Source organism: Lemur catta, chromosome 7 (assembly GCF_020740605.2).
Source record: "Lemur catta isolate mLemCat1 chromosome 7, mLemCat1.pri, whole genome shotgun sequence".
Classification (NCBI taxonomy): Eukaryota; Metazoa; Chordata; class Mammalia; order Primates; family Lemuridae; genus Lemur; species Lemur catta.
Genome location: NC_059134.1, coordinates 74,229,217 through 74,246,748, shown reverse-complemented (window position 1 = coordinate 74,246,748; position 17,532 = coordinate 74,229,217). Strand labels below are relative to the sequence as shown.

The 17,532-nt window shown below is 46.8% G+C and overlaps 1 protein-coding gene across 3 annotated transcripts in view; it reads right to left on the bottom strand.

Moving 5' to 3' along the window:
* Nucleotides 1-11,200, bottom strand: part of NELL1 (neural EGFL like 1) — a 714,969-nt gene extending 703,769 nt beyond the window's left edge. Inside the window, exons 1-2 of one of the 3 annotated variants that reach the window (XM_045557684.1) lie at nucleotides 10,998-11,200; nucleotides 2,804-2,932 (exon numbers count right to left, since the gene is read on the bottom strand). In XM_045557684.1, coding sequence (XP_045413640.1) covers nucleotides 2,804-2,932; nucleotides 10,998-11,052 — 184 coding nt within the window. In that variant the 5' untranslated portion in view covers nucleotides 11,053-11,200. The remainder of the gene's footprint in view (nucleotides 1-2,803; nucleotides 2,933-10,997) is intronic. The other 2 variants (XM_045557686.1, XM_045557685.1) reach the window with 2 other exon arrangements.
* Between the last annotated feature and the right edge of the window lie 6,332 nt (nucleotides 11,201-17,532).

Genomic DNA, 17,532 nt, shown 5'->3' with positions numbered 1-17,532 from the left:
TTATGGAATTAATTAATTAGTTAATTAATTAATAGCAAGTAAAGCAAGCAGCAGGCCTTTTATAGGGTACATTGGACAGAGGAAATTTTGATTCAATTCAACATGTTTATTAACCATCTACTATGTTTCATGCACAATATTTGGCCCTGGGGATCCAGAAGTATCAAGATCTGCAGGACTCCTGCCCTTCTGAAGCTTACGATCAGACAAGTTTCCACAGCAACTCTGTTGACAAAGTGTCAGCAGCTTTGCTCAGGTCAAGAATGGCACGGACTCTCAACAGCGACTGAGCAGACTTTGCACAATGCAAAAAGGAAAGTGATCCAGTCTGTATTCTTTTAACCATACCACACTTCTATACTTCACCAATTCCTTAGTAAGAAGTGGAAATTAACATATCCATAGTCTTATTGTCTATCATTACGTAATATCCATAGATTTGCTACATATAATTAACAAGGCTTGTTATCTACACAGTAAATCTCATTCTATAATGTTGGTTCAGTCCTTCTAAAATAATTCTTTTGTCATCTTCATAAAAGGCTGAGTTAAAGGAACCCTGCCAAGCATTTTCTTAGAGAAATGTCTAGGCTGCCTTGCTACCATATCTGATCAGTACACTCCCCTGCTTAAAGGCTCCCACTTCTCTGAGAGTAAAATACAAAGCCATTACCATGGCCCACAGGCAAGAGTAGTATTTACAACAGTTAACCACAAGGACATGGTCTCTTACCTATAAGAAAGGTCAGAAATCATCAGTACCCTCAAACCCATGCATATCAGCAGAGCATCAGCTCTGCCAACAGGGTCTGATGTAACTAGCTCCTGTCTACCTCGTCAGCCACTCACCACCCTTCAGCCATGCTACATGTCTTTTAGTGGGTTTTTGCCTTAAGACCTTTATACATACTATTTCCTCAGCCCAGAATGCTCTGAGCCCTACCCTTTCCTACACCAGGCTTTCTACTCATTTTTCAAGTCTCTGCTGACATATCACTTTGCTATGATTTGAATATTTGTGTCCCTTCAAAATTCATGTTGAAATTTAATCCTCAGTGCAACAGTATCCAGAGGTGGGGCTTTTAGGAGGTGAGTAAGTCATGGGGGCTCTGCCCTCAGGAATGGATGATTAGTGCCCTTAAAAGGGGGCTCAAGGGAACTAGTCAGTCCTTTTCTTGCCCTTCCATCCCTTCCACCATGCGAGGAGACAGCACACATCCCCTCCAGAGGGTACAGCAACAAAGTGTCACCTTGGAAACAGAGACAGCCAATGCTCACCAGACATGGAATCTGCTGATGCCTTGATCTTGGACTTCCCAGCCTCCAGAAATGTGACAAATAAATTCTTATTGTTTATAAATTACCCAGTCTGTGATAATTTGCAGCACAAACAGGCTAAGATATACTGTTTCAAGGTAGCCTTTCCCTGACTACCACCATCTCCAGCTCTCATTAAATCAGATGTCCCTAGACTACTCTTATTTGGCAGCGTATACATCCCTTCATTGTAAATGTAGCAACTGTTACTCAATAATTACTTGGGTAATCACTGTTTCCTTCATTATATTTTAGATCAAGGGCTGCATCTATCTTATTTACTCTTAGTGGTAACCCTGTTATTAGCATGTTGTCTGATATACAGTAGGAATTCCATAATGATAACTAGTACTTACTGAGCATTTACTATGTACCAGGCACTGTTCTAAACAGTTTAATAGATTAGCTCCTCTGATCCTTATAATATCATGAGGTAGGTTATGTTATTTTAGATGAGGACACTGAGGCACAGTCAGACTAAGTTATTGCCCAAAGTCTCAAAATCAATAAGTGGCAGGGCTGGAATTTGATCCCAGGCAGTAGGGCTCCAGAGCCCTTGTGCTATGGTTTGAATATTTGTCCTCTCCAAAACTCATGTTGAAATTCAAGCCCCAATGCAATAAGGTGGTGATTTAGTCCCCAATGCAATAAGAAGTAACTGGGTCATGAGGCTCTACCCTCATGACTAAAGTAAACCCATTCATGGATTCATGGATTAATGGGTTAATGGATTGTCATGGGAGTGGGACTGGTGGCTTTATAAGAAGACAAAGAGAGACTTGAGTGAGCACACTCAGCATCCTCACCATGCAATGTTCTGCACTACCCAGGCACTCTGCAGAGAGCCCCCACCAGCAAGAGTGCCCTCACCAGATGCAGCCCCTTGACCTTGGACTTCTCAGCCTCCATACCTACAAGAAATAAATTCCTGTTCTTTAAATAAATCACCCAGTTTCAGATGTTCTGTAATAAGCAACAGATAATGGACAAAACCCCACCATACTGCTTCTATAAATGCTTGCTGAATGATTTGCTGAATTACAGTCCATTGTATACTGGGCATAACCAAGTAAGCTGTACCCTGAAGAGAATGCAGCCATAATGGACATTCTCTGTGCTCACGGCCTACCCCTTAGACAAAAGCAATATAGATATAGGCATAGGAATAGGCACAGGTAAAGATATAGATAATAGCTAGAGAAATAGCCTGTAAAAATAATATGACTAGCCAATGGCTTCCTAGGGTTTTGTAAATTCATTCCACTTTAGATCCCCACCAAAACTGTCAAGGAAATATTTTACTACCATGCCCTCTAATGCCTCCCTCCTACTCTTAGCATACCCACTGCATATCTGAACATGTAGGACGATAACTCAAGAGAAACAGCAAAACTGATCCCCAGACAAACATACACCAGATGAACCCTCCCCAGACAGACCCTTGTCCCCAACCTCTGCCCTCATGCAACGGAGGAGGTGACTTTACCTTGAAATAAAAATGCTTTGCTGGCATTGTGCATCCCGGACACCTGAGTGACTCCAAGGGTGGTATTCACCAGGTCAAGCTCGGTGATGATATCCATCTGAAGGTCAGGATCCATCCCAAAGCCCACCACTGGAAAGGAACAAAGAGCTGTTTTGGCTTAAAATGAAGACTGCTAGTAGCAACACAGAGCCGGGATTACGGAGGCAGAGAGTGGCAGGGAATACAAGGAAGCCAATGATGAGTGCCCGGGGAGTCTCTCTCCCTGGAAGGGAAGGAAGAGCAACTCTTTGCTCCATCACCCCACTGATATTGTAGTTTCTTGGTACCTCTCCCATTCCCACTTCCCATTATAGACCGATAATTCCTCATCCAAAACCCTTGGGGCTAAATATATTTCAGGATTCAAAATGCATCATATGTTAGAAATGTTTATAGCCTATATGCTACATTTTATGGAACACCTTCAGTAAAGTCTAAATCGGCACCCCATAATCAAATACAATATTTCTGGAGCAAAAACTATGACATATTCCTCTAATTGGCATACATAAAGACCTTACATAGGCTCACACCAGTTTAGGTCAAGTTTTGCCACCACATGAGTTCACCTCAGGATAGGTTTTGCTGAGTGTCATGAAGAAACTTTGGGTTTCAAAGCTTTTACAAATTCGGGGACTGTGGATACAGGATTGTGGCCCTGACCTACCTGCCTCAAAGACAGATGCAGTAGCAAAATCTGACACCACCAGTAAACACCTTCACAGAGTGCCCACCTGTGATAAGGAGGAAGGAAATGACAGGGACAGAGGTAGAAGAGGGACTGGCCAGGACAGAAAATCCCTGGAATAATGGATGTATATTTCCATCCACAGGGATTCCTGAATGGAAAGTTAGATACTGGGACAACCCTTGTTAGAGAATCTTAGTACAGAGAAACAAGGCCCTGAGCTTCCTACTCTCGTCTGAGAAAGGCAAATCCCTCAGGATGGCTCTTATCCAGGGGGTGCTCTGTGGAATGATTCATTCATGATTGCAAAGTGATTTCCAACCATATATGTATTAATAAATCTAGAGATCACTCTAAAAGGACTGTGCTTAAGCCATTTGTAAAGGCTTTGTCTATCTACACTTAGCATCTCAATGGCGCAATTCCGATTGTGCAGTTGGAAATGTTTTAATCAGCAACAGCAGCCAACTTTCGCCTGATGGTAATGTGGTCGCCAAGGCAAGATGTGGAGAGCTTGCGCCCACCAAGTGAATGTTCAGCCAGACATCATGCGCTATCACAACCTCACCTGTCCTCCCACCTTCACCCTGGCCCCGCAGACCTGGGGAAGGAAATCTACCCTCTCCTCACTCTTTCCCTATTAGGAAACAGGAACAGCTGCCACAGTCTAGGCTTCTGCTAACAGAAGGTTGGTCAGGAAGTTCTCTTTGGAGCAGAAACCTGTCATTGCCAAGGCAGACAAAAGGTTAAATTGAAGGCACAGTGCATATAACTGCCTTCTTAGTTTTTCTCAGGCTTCCCCTTGTCCCCTGACCTGAAGGTCTAAGTTTTCTCCTTTCTGATGCAGCCAGTTATGGGACTGGTTTACCCAAACATAGCTCCTCCTTCCATTAACTCTGCATTCATTCGTTTAGTCATTTTTCAACAGGCAACAGTGAGTGCTTACTGTGTAACATACACATTGCTAGGCACCGGAGATGTGCTCATGGGGTTTGCATTCCTGGCTGGGCCGCGGAGGGGGAAGTGGGGAGGGGACAAAAAATAAACAAACAAATAAATAAGATAATTTGAAATGGCAATAAGTGCTGTGAGGAAACTAAAACAGAGTTATGGGATAGAAAACAACTTGGATGGGGGCCATACTTTCTTTCTTTCTTTCTTTCTTTCAGACAGGGTCTCACTCTGTTGCTGTCACCCAGCCTGTAGTGCAATGGCACAATCACGCTCACTGCAGCCTTGAACTCCTGGGCTCCAGTGATCCTCCCACCTCAGCCCCCCCCAGTAGCTGGAACCACAGGCTTGCGCCATCATGCCTGACTCTAGGGCCCTCCTTTTGAAAGGGGGGTTAGGGAAGGTTCTTTTGAGCTGACCCCTGCATGACTAGAAAGAGAAAAATGGAGGAAGAGGATCTTTCCACATGCAGAGAACCATGAATGCAAACAAGAAACAAGCTTAGAGTATTCAAGGAACAGAGAAAAGGCTGGTGTGGCTGGAACACAATGGGCCAGGGGAGAGTAGTAGAACATGAGGCCAAGGGGTGGGCAAGGACTAGATAATATAAGACCTGTGACCCACCACATGGAGCTAGGATGTTACTCTAATTCTAGTGGGATATCATGGAGGGTTTTCAGGTTTGTATTTTGGGTGGGAAAAGGGGGATGAGATAAGCTTTGATTTACAATTCAAATATGATCTAACTTTAAGTTTCCATCCTTCCGGCCTGATACTGCTTATCCCACACCCAACTTGAATTCACAAAGACTGATCAAGTGCCAACTCTGTGCAAAGAAAAGCTGAGCTAGATGAGCTTCTATTACCCCAAGCAAGCCCCACCCAGCACCATGAGCTTGTTGTTGAAACTGGTGATGTTTTTCACCAAGTAAGCTCAGATGCTAGCAGTTCTGTGATCACCTTGGAAAGACAGGCAAGGAACTAATATTTCAGTTTGATCTATAGTGTTCTACATCTATATGGCAGAAATTAAATCTCAGAGGACCACCAACTTGCTCTTTCTTGGGCCAGAAATTTGGAAAGTGGCCTGGGGAATGTGCCTTTGGCTGGACGCAAGAGGAAGGAAGCATCCCTGTAGCATCAGTGCCACGCACAAGGTGGACATATGGCAGGCTCTGAATTTAGGAACTGATTAATTACCTAATGATGGAGTGCATGATTATTGCTTTGGGTACAATGATTTCAGAACAGTATCCATGAGAGGACAGGATAGCATGAAGGCCAAGGAAACTTTCTAAAGACTGTGGTTAACCGAATTATTGGCCTCAAATGTTTATCCCTCCTACATCTACAGCCTTTGCTGTGTGGCTTTACAGCTCCTTCCACCTGAATCGGAGTAAACCTCCCCATCTCTTGACTTTGAGTTCATCCATGTAACTTGTTTTGGCCATTGGGATGTTAGTGACATTACACAAGCAGAGGCTTGAATGTGCTTGTAAGGTAGGGTTTGTTCTCTTGCACTTCTGCATCACAATGAGAAGAATATGGCCCTGCTGACCCACTGGCCCTAGGAGACTGAGACATGTGGAGCAGGCACCCTACCTGATTTTGGAACCAAGCTTAAAGCTGGCCTAGATGAACCAACCGCCAGACCAACCTACAGACATGTGGACCAAAATAAATGATTATTGCTTCAAGCCACTGAGTTTTGGGTTGTTTATTATGCAACATTATTGTGGCAATATTAACTGATGAAGGAACTAAAGACCTTCTATGATAGTCATCCTGAAGATATTCAAATCTCCCAGACCAGGGACCCTGCAACTGGACACGCCTAAAAAGCACCCAAACAGACTGTAGAACTGGCAGAACACCCCAGCGGTGTCCTTGGATCCCCACCCCTAAATCAGAACACAGCACACTCAATCCAGAAAGCATTGTGGAAATGACACTAAATTAAGAGCCAGTTTCATCTGTCTCTTCCCCCTACTAATTCTGGGCCCTTGGAAAATTCACTTTGCTTCTCAGAGCCTCAGTTTCCTCATTCATATAATGGGAATGATAATACCTGCCTCCCAGACTTGAGGTGTCAGTGGTAACCCTATGAACATTCCAAGAGCTCAGTCTGGCACACAGTTGGTGCCCAGCTGGGGTTTGCTCCATCTGTCTTTGATAAGGCTGTTCTCCAGGCCATTCCAGCTCCCTGGTCCCCAATGCCACTAGAATCATACAAAAGGTGACAGCCCTCTCCCTCCCATTCCTTCTCCATGCCCAATTGACCTTGAAGAGCCTCTCATCCTGGGTTTGTTTGTGAAATCCGTATATTAAATCTATATTCACTCCTCTACCCCCTGCCCACAACTTGCAAGTGAAGGAGCTTCTCTGGCTTTACAATAACTGTATTGCTCTTATTGTGAAAACACCCCATAAAAACTGAACAAGAGAAAAGAAATCAATTAGGCTTCTGGATACGGTTTTCTTCTCTCCCTTTAATTGGTCCCCTTCAGGAGGAAAATGCCTTGTGCCAATAGCAGGATGTGTAAAGGACAGCATTTTGCACACAGCCTAGGGAATCAGAAAATCTATTAATAAGGCAGCATTTACATGGCCTCTCCTGAACCCTATGTAGTGTGAGAGTATTGGTTCCATAAAAAAAAAATAATTTATTTTAATGTTTCTGCTTCTTGTCCAAGCATGGAGCTCCTGCCCTTTTCCTAGGAAACTCTATTAAAGTTTTCTACTTTGGACATAATGGCTCTACAAATGGCTGGAGCTAGGAATTAGAATTAAGCGAGATAAAAAGTTCCTGGGAAGAAAATATTTTAAAAACCTGGAAGGCAGCATATCAATGTCACAGAGGCACTTGAGGCCTGACTCTGAGATCCAGAACTTCCACCCTAACCAGGATACCTGCTGCTGCTGCTGCTGCTGCTACTGCTGGTGGCCCTGCTGGCCCCGTCCAGGGAGTGCTGGGGCCCAAAGCCTACTGCTCCACCTTCCAGGTCTGGCCCGAGGCACCCAAGCAAATGCTCCTGGGCCTGGCTCACTTCAAATCTAATCTGGCTCATTGTCCACGGTGGAAGCTGTTTTCCTCTGGTCCATGCAGAGTAAAATGATGCTAGAAAGATGCTCCAAAACCTCATCAACCACAAGATTTCACAACCACTTAATCAGATTTGGGCCCCTGGGCTCCTACAAAGTTTCTTAATACTCCAAAAGCAGTTTTTTTGAAGAATATGCCCTATACCTGTTCTAAGCTTTTCGACATTTTACATGATCTCTGGAGGCTGGGGGCTCATCTCCACAGCTCCATTATTCAATTCATAATTAAAAAACCACCTGGGAATTGCTTCAAAAAGAAAATCTCTCCTTTCCAGCAGGTGGCAGCAAAAGGCATTCACTGGGTGCCTTAAGGCTTTGGAATTACAGCTACTGCCTTCACCCCTTACCCTGGTGACCAAAACAAACTGGAAAGCAATGGGAGGGATGACAATCACCAAGCTTTATATTATTCATACTTCCAAGACATTGGAGAAAACTCATGAGGATAGTGTCTTATCGCTGCTATTATTGCAGCCTTCTAAGTTTTCGTTATTAGTGTATACCTGGAAATCCCAGAATTATTTTGCAACCAGAAATAACAAGAACTAGAGAAGAGCACCTCCTATCTTGACTCTGCTGTGCACTCTAAAACAAATTCTCTGAACAAGGAGCAATTTAAGCAGCTTCCTTATGACACTTATCATTCGATCTTTTCATATGTAACTGTTTCTGCACTGCAGTCTTGCTTTAATTAAAATGTGCCTGATATCATCTATTCATTTCCATTACAAGGCAGTGATATCTGAGCAGCTCACTCAGTGAACCACATGTTTATTTCATCTAAGACTGTTAACAGCCCACACAACAATTGTCCCACTTGACAAAGAGAAACTTTCCAAGTGGCTTGTTTGGATCCTGATAAAGGAAACAACCAGCCAGCCTTTGTTACCTAAGAAGAGGATGAATGTATGACGTGGAAAGGGTGATTCCCGGGCAAAATCAAAGGCGCTGCCCCCAGAAAACTACAGTTTATACCCACTCAAGCTACCAGAAATTTTAAGTGTACAAATTGGGAGATAATGTCCCCTCCACCCCTGTCTCTCTGATTATTCTGATAATTTTAGTAGAAGAAATATGGTGTCTCTAGCGTTCAAGTAGTGCCAAGTGGCACTGAAAAGCCAAGCTCCCTAGGCAACAGCCACAACCAACGGGCCAGATCCTTCCATGCTTCCCTGCCTTTGCACAAGCTGTTCCCTCTGCCTGGAATGCTTTCCCACTTTGTCCACCTGGAAAACTTCCTACAAAGCCTTCAATGCACAACTCTCAACTGTCACCTCCTAAGTAAAGCCTTCCCTGACCACCACCCCTCCCCGGAATTAATTCACACCTTCCCTCCTCTGTATTTCCTTCATGCCAACGTACACTCCTACCTCTCCTCCCCCATCAATCTGTAAAATAAGAATGTTTTCCAGTTTCTATCTAGATTCTCAGCTAAGCAGGAAGTGCCTAGAAGTCAAGGACCAAGTCATTTTCTTGCATGAGTAACCCTGGCACCCAGCGAGACCCTCAACTGTTTGTTGAATGAATAAATATACGAATGCATCTTCCCCCACAACCAATTTTTACAAGATTTAATGGAGGTTCGGGGTGGAAAGGGGGAAACGACCGTGTTCTTGAAGATCCCCACCACAAGCAAGGAGCCCTGGAAACACGTTCCATTTCTGGGTAAAGGCACTTTGGGCAACTTTTCAATGGAGTAATGAGAAAAAAAGGATTTAGGCATATTCGATAGTGATATGCACTTGAGGATGCGAACTGACCGAAGGGCTGCCTCCTCCCGGTCTAGTTTCTCCCTGTCTTCTGTTCCCTTGTAAGACGCCCAACGGCACCAGATTCTCCACGCTCAGGGCGGGTAGCCCACTCTGCACTAGAATCTCCTGATCTGATCTTCCTGGGGCGCATTCCTTCCAGCGTGTTCTCGGTCTTAAAAGACTAACCCATCCCAATGAACCTGAACTCAAGAAGCAAGTATTCTAGGCTAGTCTGAGCCTTGGCGTCTCCGCAGCCTGGGAAGCTCAGATGGAGATAAGGAATGGAATGGAGGTTTCTTTTGTCCCTGGAGAAATCCATACGCTACGCTCTGGGGTTAAGCAGAGGAAAGCCGCTGCCCGCTCAGTCCTGGGGACATGGAAAGGGACAGCTGCAAGCTCCTGGTCGCCCAACTCTTGGATCCTCACGCGGGCTAACTGCCAAAGAGGGGCGTCTGGGCGCAAGCAGAGGGAACTTTTGAGCCAACCAAGGACCGGCGCCCCTCCCCAGCCCTCTGCCGATAAACTTGCTCCCTGGTCTGGGGTGGAGGCTATGTCTCTAGAGAAGGGAAATGAGGATTGTAAAGGGGAGCCGCTAAAGGCGGAGGGAATGACCACACATAGATTCTGGGGTGCAAAGTCGGCAGCGCGTACCGAGGGTGGCTGGCGAAGGATTGAAAATCTCCAACAGCCCCGGCAATAGCAATCGGCAAGCCTTATTTTTGCCAATTTCCTACCCTACCCCACCCCACCTTACCCCAGTCTCCCTGCATCTACTACTAGCCCCTAGAAGAAGGCAGCTGCAAGGCAGTGTCCGAACCGCAGGGGACTGGGGGGCAGGGGAGCCGGTGGAAGCAGAAGGAAGAAGATGCGCTTAGAGTCCTCACAACTGCGTCTCCGGAGGCAGAACGAAGCGGAGACTTCAGACAATTATGCGTTATCCTTGCTTCCCCTCTCACCCCGAAGCCTGCGATTATAGCAAGGGAAAATTGATTTGGAGCTTAAGAAAATTTCCCCAGGTTGTCTCCACTGTTCCAATCCTCCCCCCCACCACAATTGTTCTCCCAGCCCCTGGGGGCGGGGAGCGGGCGGGGGAGAATACTCCTGGAGTTCTCCTGGGGAGAGTCAGGAAGGGACAAGAGATCGCGGGATCCCGGGGTTCCCCCGCAGCCCTCTCCCCGCGCCGCGCCGCGCCGCGCCCTCCCGAGTCCGAGCCGCGCCCGCCGGCCGGAAGCGCTGCCTCCGCGATGCGACTCCCGCGGCTACCCCTTCCCGGCCCAGCGGGAGTCGGGGAGGGCGGCTTCCACCGCACCTTTCAAGTTCCGAGACGTGGGCTGCACGCCCGCCCTGCTGCGGGTTTCGACTCCCTGGGACCTGGAAGCTGGTTATTGCCAGCAAGAGGGTGCGCCCGCTCGGCCGCGCCCCTCACTCCTGCGTCCCTGAGGCCGCGTCCCCCGGGAAGGGGCACTCATGGGGACATCTAGCCTGTGAGTCCCGCTTCTCACCGTGCAGGGCAGAGAGATCCAAATGAGCAATGCACGATACTGCCCTTCCCCAGACCAGGGCAGAGCTCGGCTCCAGGTCTCCCCACGCCGGTGTGGGCTCTAAGCAAAGCAACGAGGCTGCCCCCTTTCCCCGATCCCTCCAACCTCCCAGCTGTGCTTACCTGTCCTGGCGGTGCACACACAGAACCACACAACTAAAATCACATCCATCGGCATCGCTCCCGAGGGTCCCCGCCAAGCAGGGTGCACCGAAGCCAGGTGGAAACAAATAAGCCTGGATCCCGAGGCGCGCCGGGCTCAGAGCCGCCAAACTTGCTAGCGGGCGGCGGGGGAGGTGGCTCGGCTGCGCCGGGTGCCGAGCTCGGGGATCGCGCCCGGGAAGGCAGCCCCGGCCGCCCCGCCCCCAGCCCGCCCCCCACCGCGAGCGGCGGCAGCGCCCGACTCGGGCCCCGGCCCCCGCTGCGGCTGCGCTCGACTCGGAGCTGGGGCCAGATCGCGGGGCGCCGCCACTCCGGCAGGTTGCTCCGCGCTGGGGGCCGGTTCAGTTCGCCTCCCTCGCCCGCGGAGCTGCGAGCACCGAGGCTGCAGGTGCGGCAGCCGCTGCCACCTGGAGCACCGGAGTCGGAGTCCCGGGACCCGCGGGCGAAAGGGAGGAGCCGGAGGCGCAAGGCGCCCCCACGGCTTCACGCGCCCCAGCCCTGCCGAGCCGCCTCTGCCGCCGTTGCCGTCGCTGCCTCGGCGCCGCGGTGGGGGCTGCCCAAGTTGCCACAGTTCGTCCCCGCGGAGTCGAAAAGCCGCCGAGCCCTCGCGGGTGGGTTTTCCCCTCTGGGAAAGCGAGACCGAGGCGGCGCCGCCGAGCGCGCACGGCCTCGCCTCGGAAAACAATTACTCGGGATTCGCTCTGGCAACTGGCTGCGGAGGGCTGGAGAGGGGCCTCAGGGGCATGATGGCTGAGCCCCCGCTCACCACCTGTACCTTCTACTCCCCTCTCCTGCTGAACCCTACGACTGGGCACACTCTTTTTTTGGGTGCAGGAAGAGAGGTTCTCGCCGGAGCGAGCTACAGTTGGGGTTTGGGTAATCTACTTGCAAACCTCATTCTACAGGGCAAATGCTGCCACTTAGGGGTAATTCCTAAACATCTTTTTTTTTTCTTTTTTTCTTTTTTTTGGGTGACTTTCTTGATGGTTTTGTCAAAAGCACACTATTCTTTCATAGTCACATTCCAGGCTCTCCAGCAGTTCCTGGGGACCTCCACCCGCAGCCCCCACCCTCCGCAACTCCCAGCACCTTCTCTAGAGAGAAAAGCTGGGCTCTGTTTTCCACTAGTGGGCAAGAAGAGGAGGGGTCCTCCACCCTCTCTGTCACACTTTCCAGACTGATCTTACCTGTGGAAATCTCCCAGGTTTGAGACCTCTGTCCCACTTCCTATTCGTCCCACTAACATCCAAGAATGTTATTTATAATTGAAATGTAGAGTCACGGAATCAGAAATGACAGAACCTCTGATTTATACCAAACGAGCCCCACCTAATTTAAAGCCCCCCAGCTTGCTCACTCTGTCCACTCTCTCCAAGCCCCTTTGATACTCACAACAGGGATCCCAGAAAAGATAAAGGGAACTTCTGGAAACAGCTCTCCCTCACTTCCGGGAAACCGATTCCAATGTTTCAGCACCCTCTTCACCTTAATAAGGACCTGCCCTTCTCACTTCTTGCACTCCCTCTCACTTCCCATATCCTTAACCCCTACTCAGCTTTGACCCCCAGGAGCTCCAGGGAAGGTCACCAAAGTAGCAGTACAGCTTGTTAAGAGAGAAGGTTTTACCTACAAGCTCTTCCAGTCTCTGCCCTATTTTTCTGGATATTTCTGTATGCAAGCCACTGTCCCACTTGGGCCTTTACATTGTTGTCCTTTGGCGGATGAAAAAGGAAATGAACAAGCAGGCAAATTCCAGCTCAAGAAGAGAACTGTGCAACCCAGAAGTTGAACTGAAAGATTAAGAGGTAAACTGATGCAAGGCTCAACTGATGCCTCAACTCAGGCCCAAAGGGCATCTGCCTGCCTTGACTCTGTATTTTCATTACAGAGTCAGGGCTTTTTCCTTCCTCCTGGAGCATGTTGCATTTAAAGCTAACGTTAAATTCACACACCTGGCAGAAAATAGGATTTCCCAAGTCCAGTTGGGCCTAGCGGAGAAGGACACTGTACACCATGTTGTGTTAGGAGAGCCATATCCTCTCTAGCCTCTGCAGTCTTTAAGGACCCCTCAGTAGCAGCAGCAGCAGCAGCAGCCTTGAGTGGCTTTGGGCTATTGTTTCCAAGGCCCTTTGATTGATCTCAGAAATCCCAGAATCCTTAAAAGTCGCAGTGACCCCAGCAAGGGGAAAAGGTGGTCTGGGTAAGGTCTTTAGAGCTCTCTATCCTTAAAGTCTCTGTGTAATTAGCTGGTCCTGTGGGATGGGGCTTTTAGCTTGTTCCATTAAAAAATAAAGCAAGACATATGTTCTGTCATAGCTTTGCAGCATAACATCCATTAACAGTAACAAGAGTTAATCTCAACAAGGTCATAAATCTTTCCTAGATATCTAAGTATTTCAATCTCCTCCTATAACTGCATTCCTTGAGTGGGGATTTTGAGTGTGTGGGCCTGTTAGGCTAAGGTAATCTTCATAGAATAGGCCCAGCAAATTTCTGCAGTGATAATGGACACATGGCTGTGTACATGCTTGATGGTGGGACATGGCAGTGAGACCTATGTACAGTGGAGGCAACAACAAGACTTGGCTCACCCAACACCATACCCAAATCCACCCTGCCCTTCAGGATGGCCTATATCCATGGGTTCTCCAGGAGCCAGTAGCTTCCTTTGGTCACCCCTCTGCCTTTTCTTCCTGACCTCTGAATGTTGGAGAGCCTCAAGGTTCAGTTCTAAGACTTCTTCTTTTCCTGAAACACCTATTCCCTTTCATGCTCAACCTATTACATAGATGACTCTCAAATATGTATCTCCAGCCCCAGCTTCTCTTTTGAACTGCAGACTTACATGCCCAACTATCTATTAGGCATCTTTACTGTACTATGGCCACACCATCGAAATTAAAAATATTTATGCTTTAAAGACTATCATCAAAAAAGTAAAAAGACAACCCAGAGAATGGGAAACAATTTTTGTAAGACACATCTGATTGGGACTTCTATCTACTAAAAAATCTATTGTAACTAAATAATACAAGACAACAAAAATAATATAATCATAAATAAATAATACAAGATAATTTAAAAATGGGCAAAGGATCTGAATAGACATTTCTCCACAGAAGATATACAATGTGGCACAATTGAGATGTGGGCCACTTAAGAGATGATTGGTTCATAAGGGCTCTGCCTTCAGGCATGGATTACTCTCTTCATGGATTAACAGGATAATGGATGAGTGGGTTATCATGGGAGTGGAACTGGTGACTTTATAAGAAGAGGAAGAGAGACCTGAGTGAGCACGTTAGCATGCTCAGCCACCTGGCCACATGATACTCTGCACCAACTTGGGATCCTTCAGCGTCCCCACCAGCAAAAAGGCTCTTACCAGATTCAGCCCCTTGTCCTGAGACTCTTCAGCCTCCATAACTGTAATAAATAAATTTCTTTTCTTCATAAATTACTCAGTTTCAAGTATTCTGTTATAAGCAACAGAAAGGGACTAAGACAAGCTGCAAGTCAAGGAGTGAATGGGGCCACCAGAAGCTGGGAGAGGCAAGGAAGGACCCTCCCCTAGAAGCTTCAGAGGGAACATGGCCCTGCCAACCCTTGAGTTCAGACCTCTAATCTCCAGAATGGTGATGTTTGTGTTGCTTTAATTCTTCCAGTTTGCAGTGCTTTGTTATGGCAGCCGTAGGAAACTAACACAAGTGCCAATTTGCTGGCAGAGCCTAGAAAAGTACAAAAACACCCAGTTTCCTAACAGCTCCACTACTCTCTGCAAGTGTGCGAGCCTGACTGGGTGGATATTTTCATTTCCTGAAATGCATGTCCATTTATAAGGAGAGGTTGAATGAACGTATTGATGCATGACTTCTGTTTCTATATGAATATATAAACTCTATATGAAAACTATGTTGTCTATTCTAATTACCACGATCAACTTCAGTGGCATGCAAATTAGAGGGACCTACATTTTGCTAAATGAACTATCATCCTTCTGTCTTATAGCTTTGAACGCTTTTTAGAACAAAGCTGGATATAGATCTATAGAAAAATAGGTAAAAGAATCTATGAACATGTAGATAAATGAAACCATTCTAATCCATAGCATCAATAATCTTGGCCAAGTTTCAAGTTTCTGATGACAAGAACCAAGGTGTGCAAGTATCCGGGTTTTATTAAGTGTTAACGTCAGCACATGTTGTCCATCCCAATAGGCAAGAAAAGAATCAGGCACATTGTCCTCAGGGAGACCTAGCCTCACTCCAGCCCGGCCAGAATGGTGTTGGCTATGTTATTAAGTATAACTGTGTGCAGGTTACTACTCTAAGTGCTGTCTAAGAATTAACTCATTTACTCTTCAAAACAACCCAATTAGGTAGGTGGCATTGTTATACCTATTTTACAGATATGGAAACTGAACCATTGGCCAAGTAAGTGGCTGAGTAAAGCTTCAAAACCAGAGTGACTGCTGAGTGTCTGCACTGAATTATTAAGCTATACTGCTTCTCCTGGGATGAAGCCTGCAGAGTCAGTCTCCTTGTTGAGGTTTTGTAGGAGAACAACACATAGCAGCCTAATTCCCTGCCTGAGTTCTAAACCAATTGAGAAATAAGACATGTGAGTCAGCAGTAGGTGAAAGCATCGCCTTTATTAATGCTGGAAGAGCAAAGCTTTATGTGAAAGCCAAAATAGACTGGCCACCTGCCCTTGCTCTAGCATAGACCTCCACCTGGGGCAGGTTGGGCCACAGCCACCTGCCCTGCTGATCTGGATGAAGAAAGATAGCAAGAGAGATCTCACTGAGAAATGAGGAGCAATGGCTGGCACCTCTTCCACAAGAGATTGAGAGAGCAGAGAGTGGGATAAAAGTCCAGGAGTATTTAAGAAAAATCCCTCACCATGGGAACCAAAAGTGTAGGGAGGAGAAAATCCCCTTGACCAACTTTCAAACTTTCTTCCATAAAGACTCCTTCTATCATCCAGGGACTCTAGACTGCCCACAAAGCATTCACCCAGGCTTTCTTTTCCAGGCCTTAAAATGATCCTTTATTCATATCAGAAGTCCTACGTGCTCAGTGCTGTTACCATCGCTCTGCAGGAAAAGTAGGAGGAAAGCATCCTTTTCAACTTACACTGAGTTAGGAAAAATAGAACATTCCTCATTAAAGTATAGCTACCATGAGCAGACTTGTCAACCCAAGAATATTTGCCTGTTGGAGGAATGATAGGTCACAGGATGATGCAGTGGAATGAGAGAGATCTTTCTGAACAGAGAGAATCTGCTCCAGTTACTTTAGGCAGAAACCTATCACACTAATTCACAACACTCACTGGCCTTGCTCATTTATGTGAAATAGAAATGGTCATTTCCAGTGCTTTTAGACTACTTTCCAGGGTCACAATCCAAAAATAATTCTCCTTGCCCAGCGACATTAAATTCGCCCACATTTTCCAGTGGCTCCCTGGATCTCCTTCTAGTCATCCCAGTTCATTTTACTTCCTGTGTTAGTAAGGATTCTGTCTGGCTTCATATAACAGGAAAACTCCCAAATGATAGTAACTTAAATAACTGAGGTGTTTAATACTCTTGTAGGTACAAGAATTCTAAAGTTGGACAGTCCAGGGTTAATTTGGTAGCTCTGTAAAGTCCTCAGGGACCCAGAGGCTCTTTCCAGATCCCTTTTCTATCATCCCTAGAATGTAGTTCTTGTCCTCATGGTTCAGTGTAGCTGCTGGTACTCCAGCCATTACATCCACATTCCAGACAGCAAAATGTGGAAAAGAATGAAGAGAAAGGAAAGAGCATGCCTAGGAGTCCCACATATCACTTCCACTTATATTTAGGCAGAACCTAGTCACATGGCCACTCCTTATGTATCTATTACCTATTACTGCATAACAAACAACAACATTTCAGTGGCATACAACTCTAAGCACATATCTGCAGGTTGGCTGTGGTTCAGCTCATCCAGGCTGGTCTCAGACAGGCAATTTTGCTTTAAGCTGTAGTGACTAGGCTGATTTTACTTCTCATTACAAGTCTGTGTTTCAGTTGAATGACTCTGTCACATGTCCCTTTCATCTTCCTTGGGTTATGGGCTAGCCAAGACCTGTTCGTCTCATGGCCCAAAGAGGCACCAAAGAACCAGTGGAAATAGGTGAGGCCTCTTACGGTCTAGACTCAAAATAGGCACACTGCCACTTCTGCTCACATGCTAGTGGCCCAAAGCACGGATGCATGGCCAAGCCCAAAGTCACAGTGAGAAGTACAACCCACCCACGATAAAGATAGAGCAAGGGTATGATTTAGGGTGAGATAGAGGAATGGAGCCAGGTCAATCTACCAAACCTAGCTGCAAGGGAACCAGGAAATGCCATGTTTGGGCTGGGTGGCACCAAGCCTGGCTAAAGTCAGAGATGTCACTGAGGAAGGGAAGAACAGAAACTCAGTAGCATACTCCCTCACAACATAGCAACTTTGTAAAATAACTGT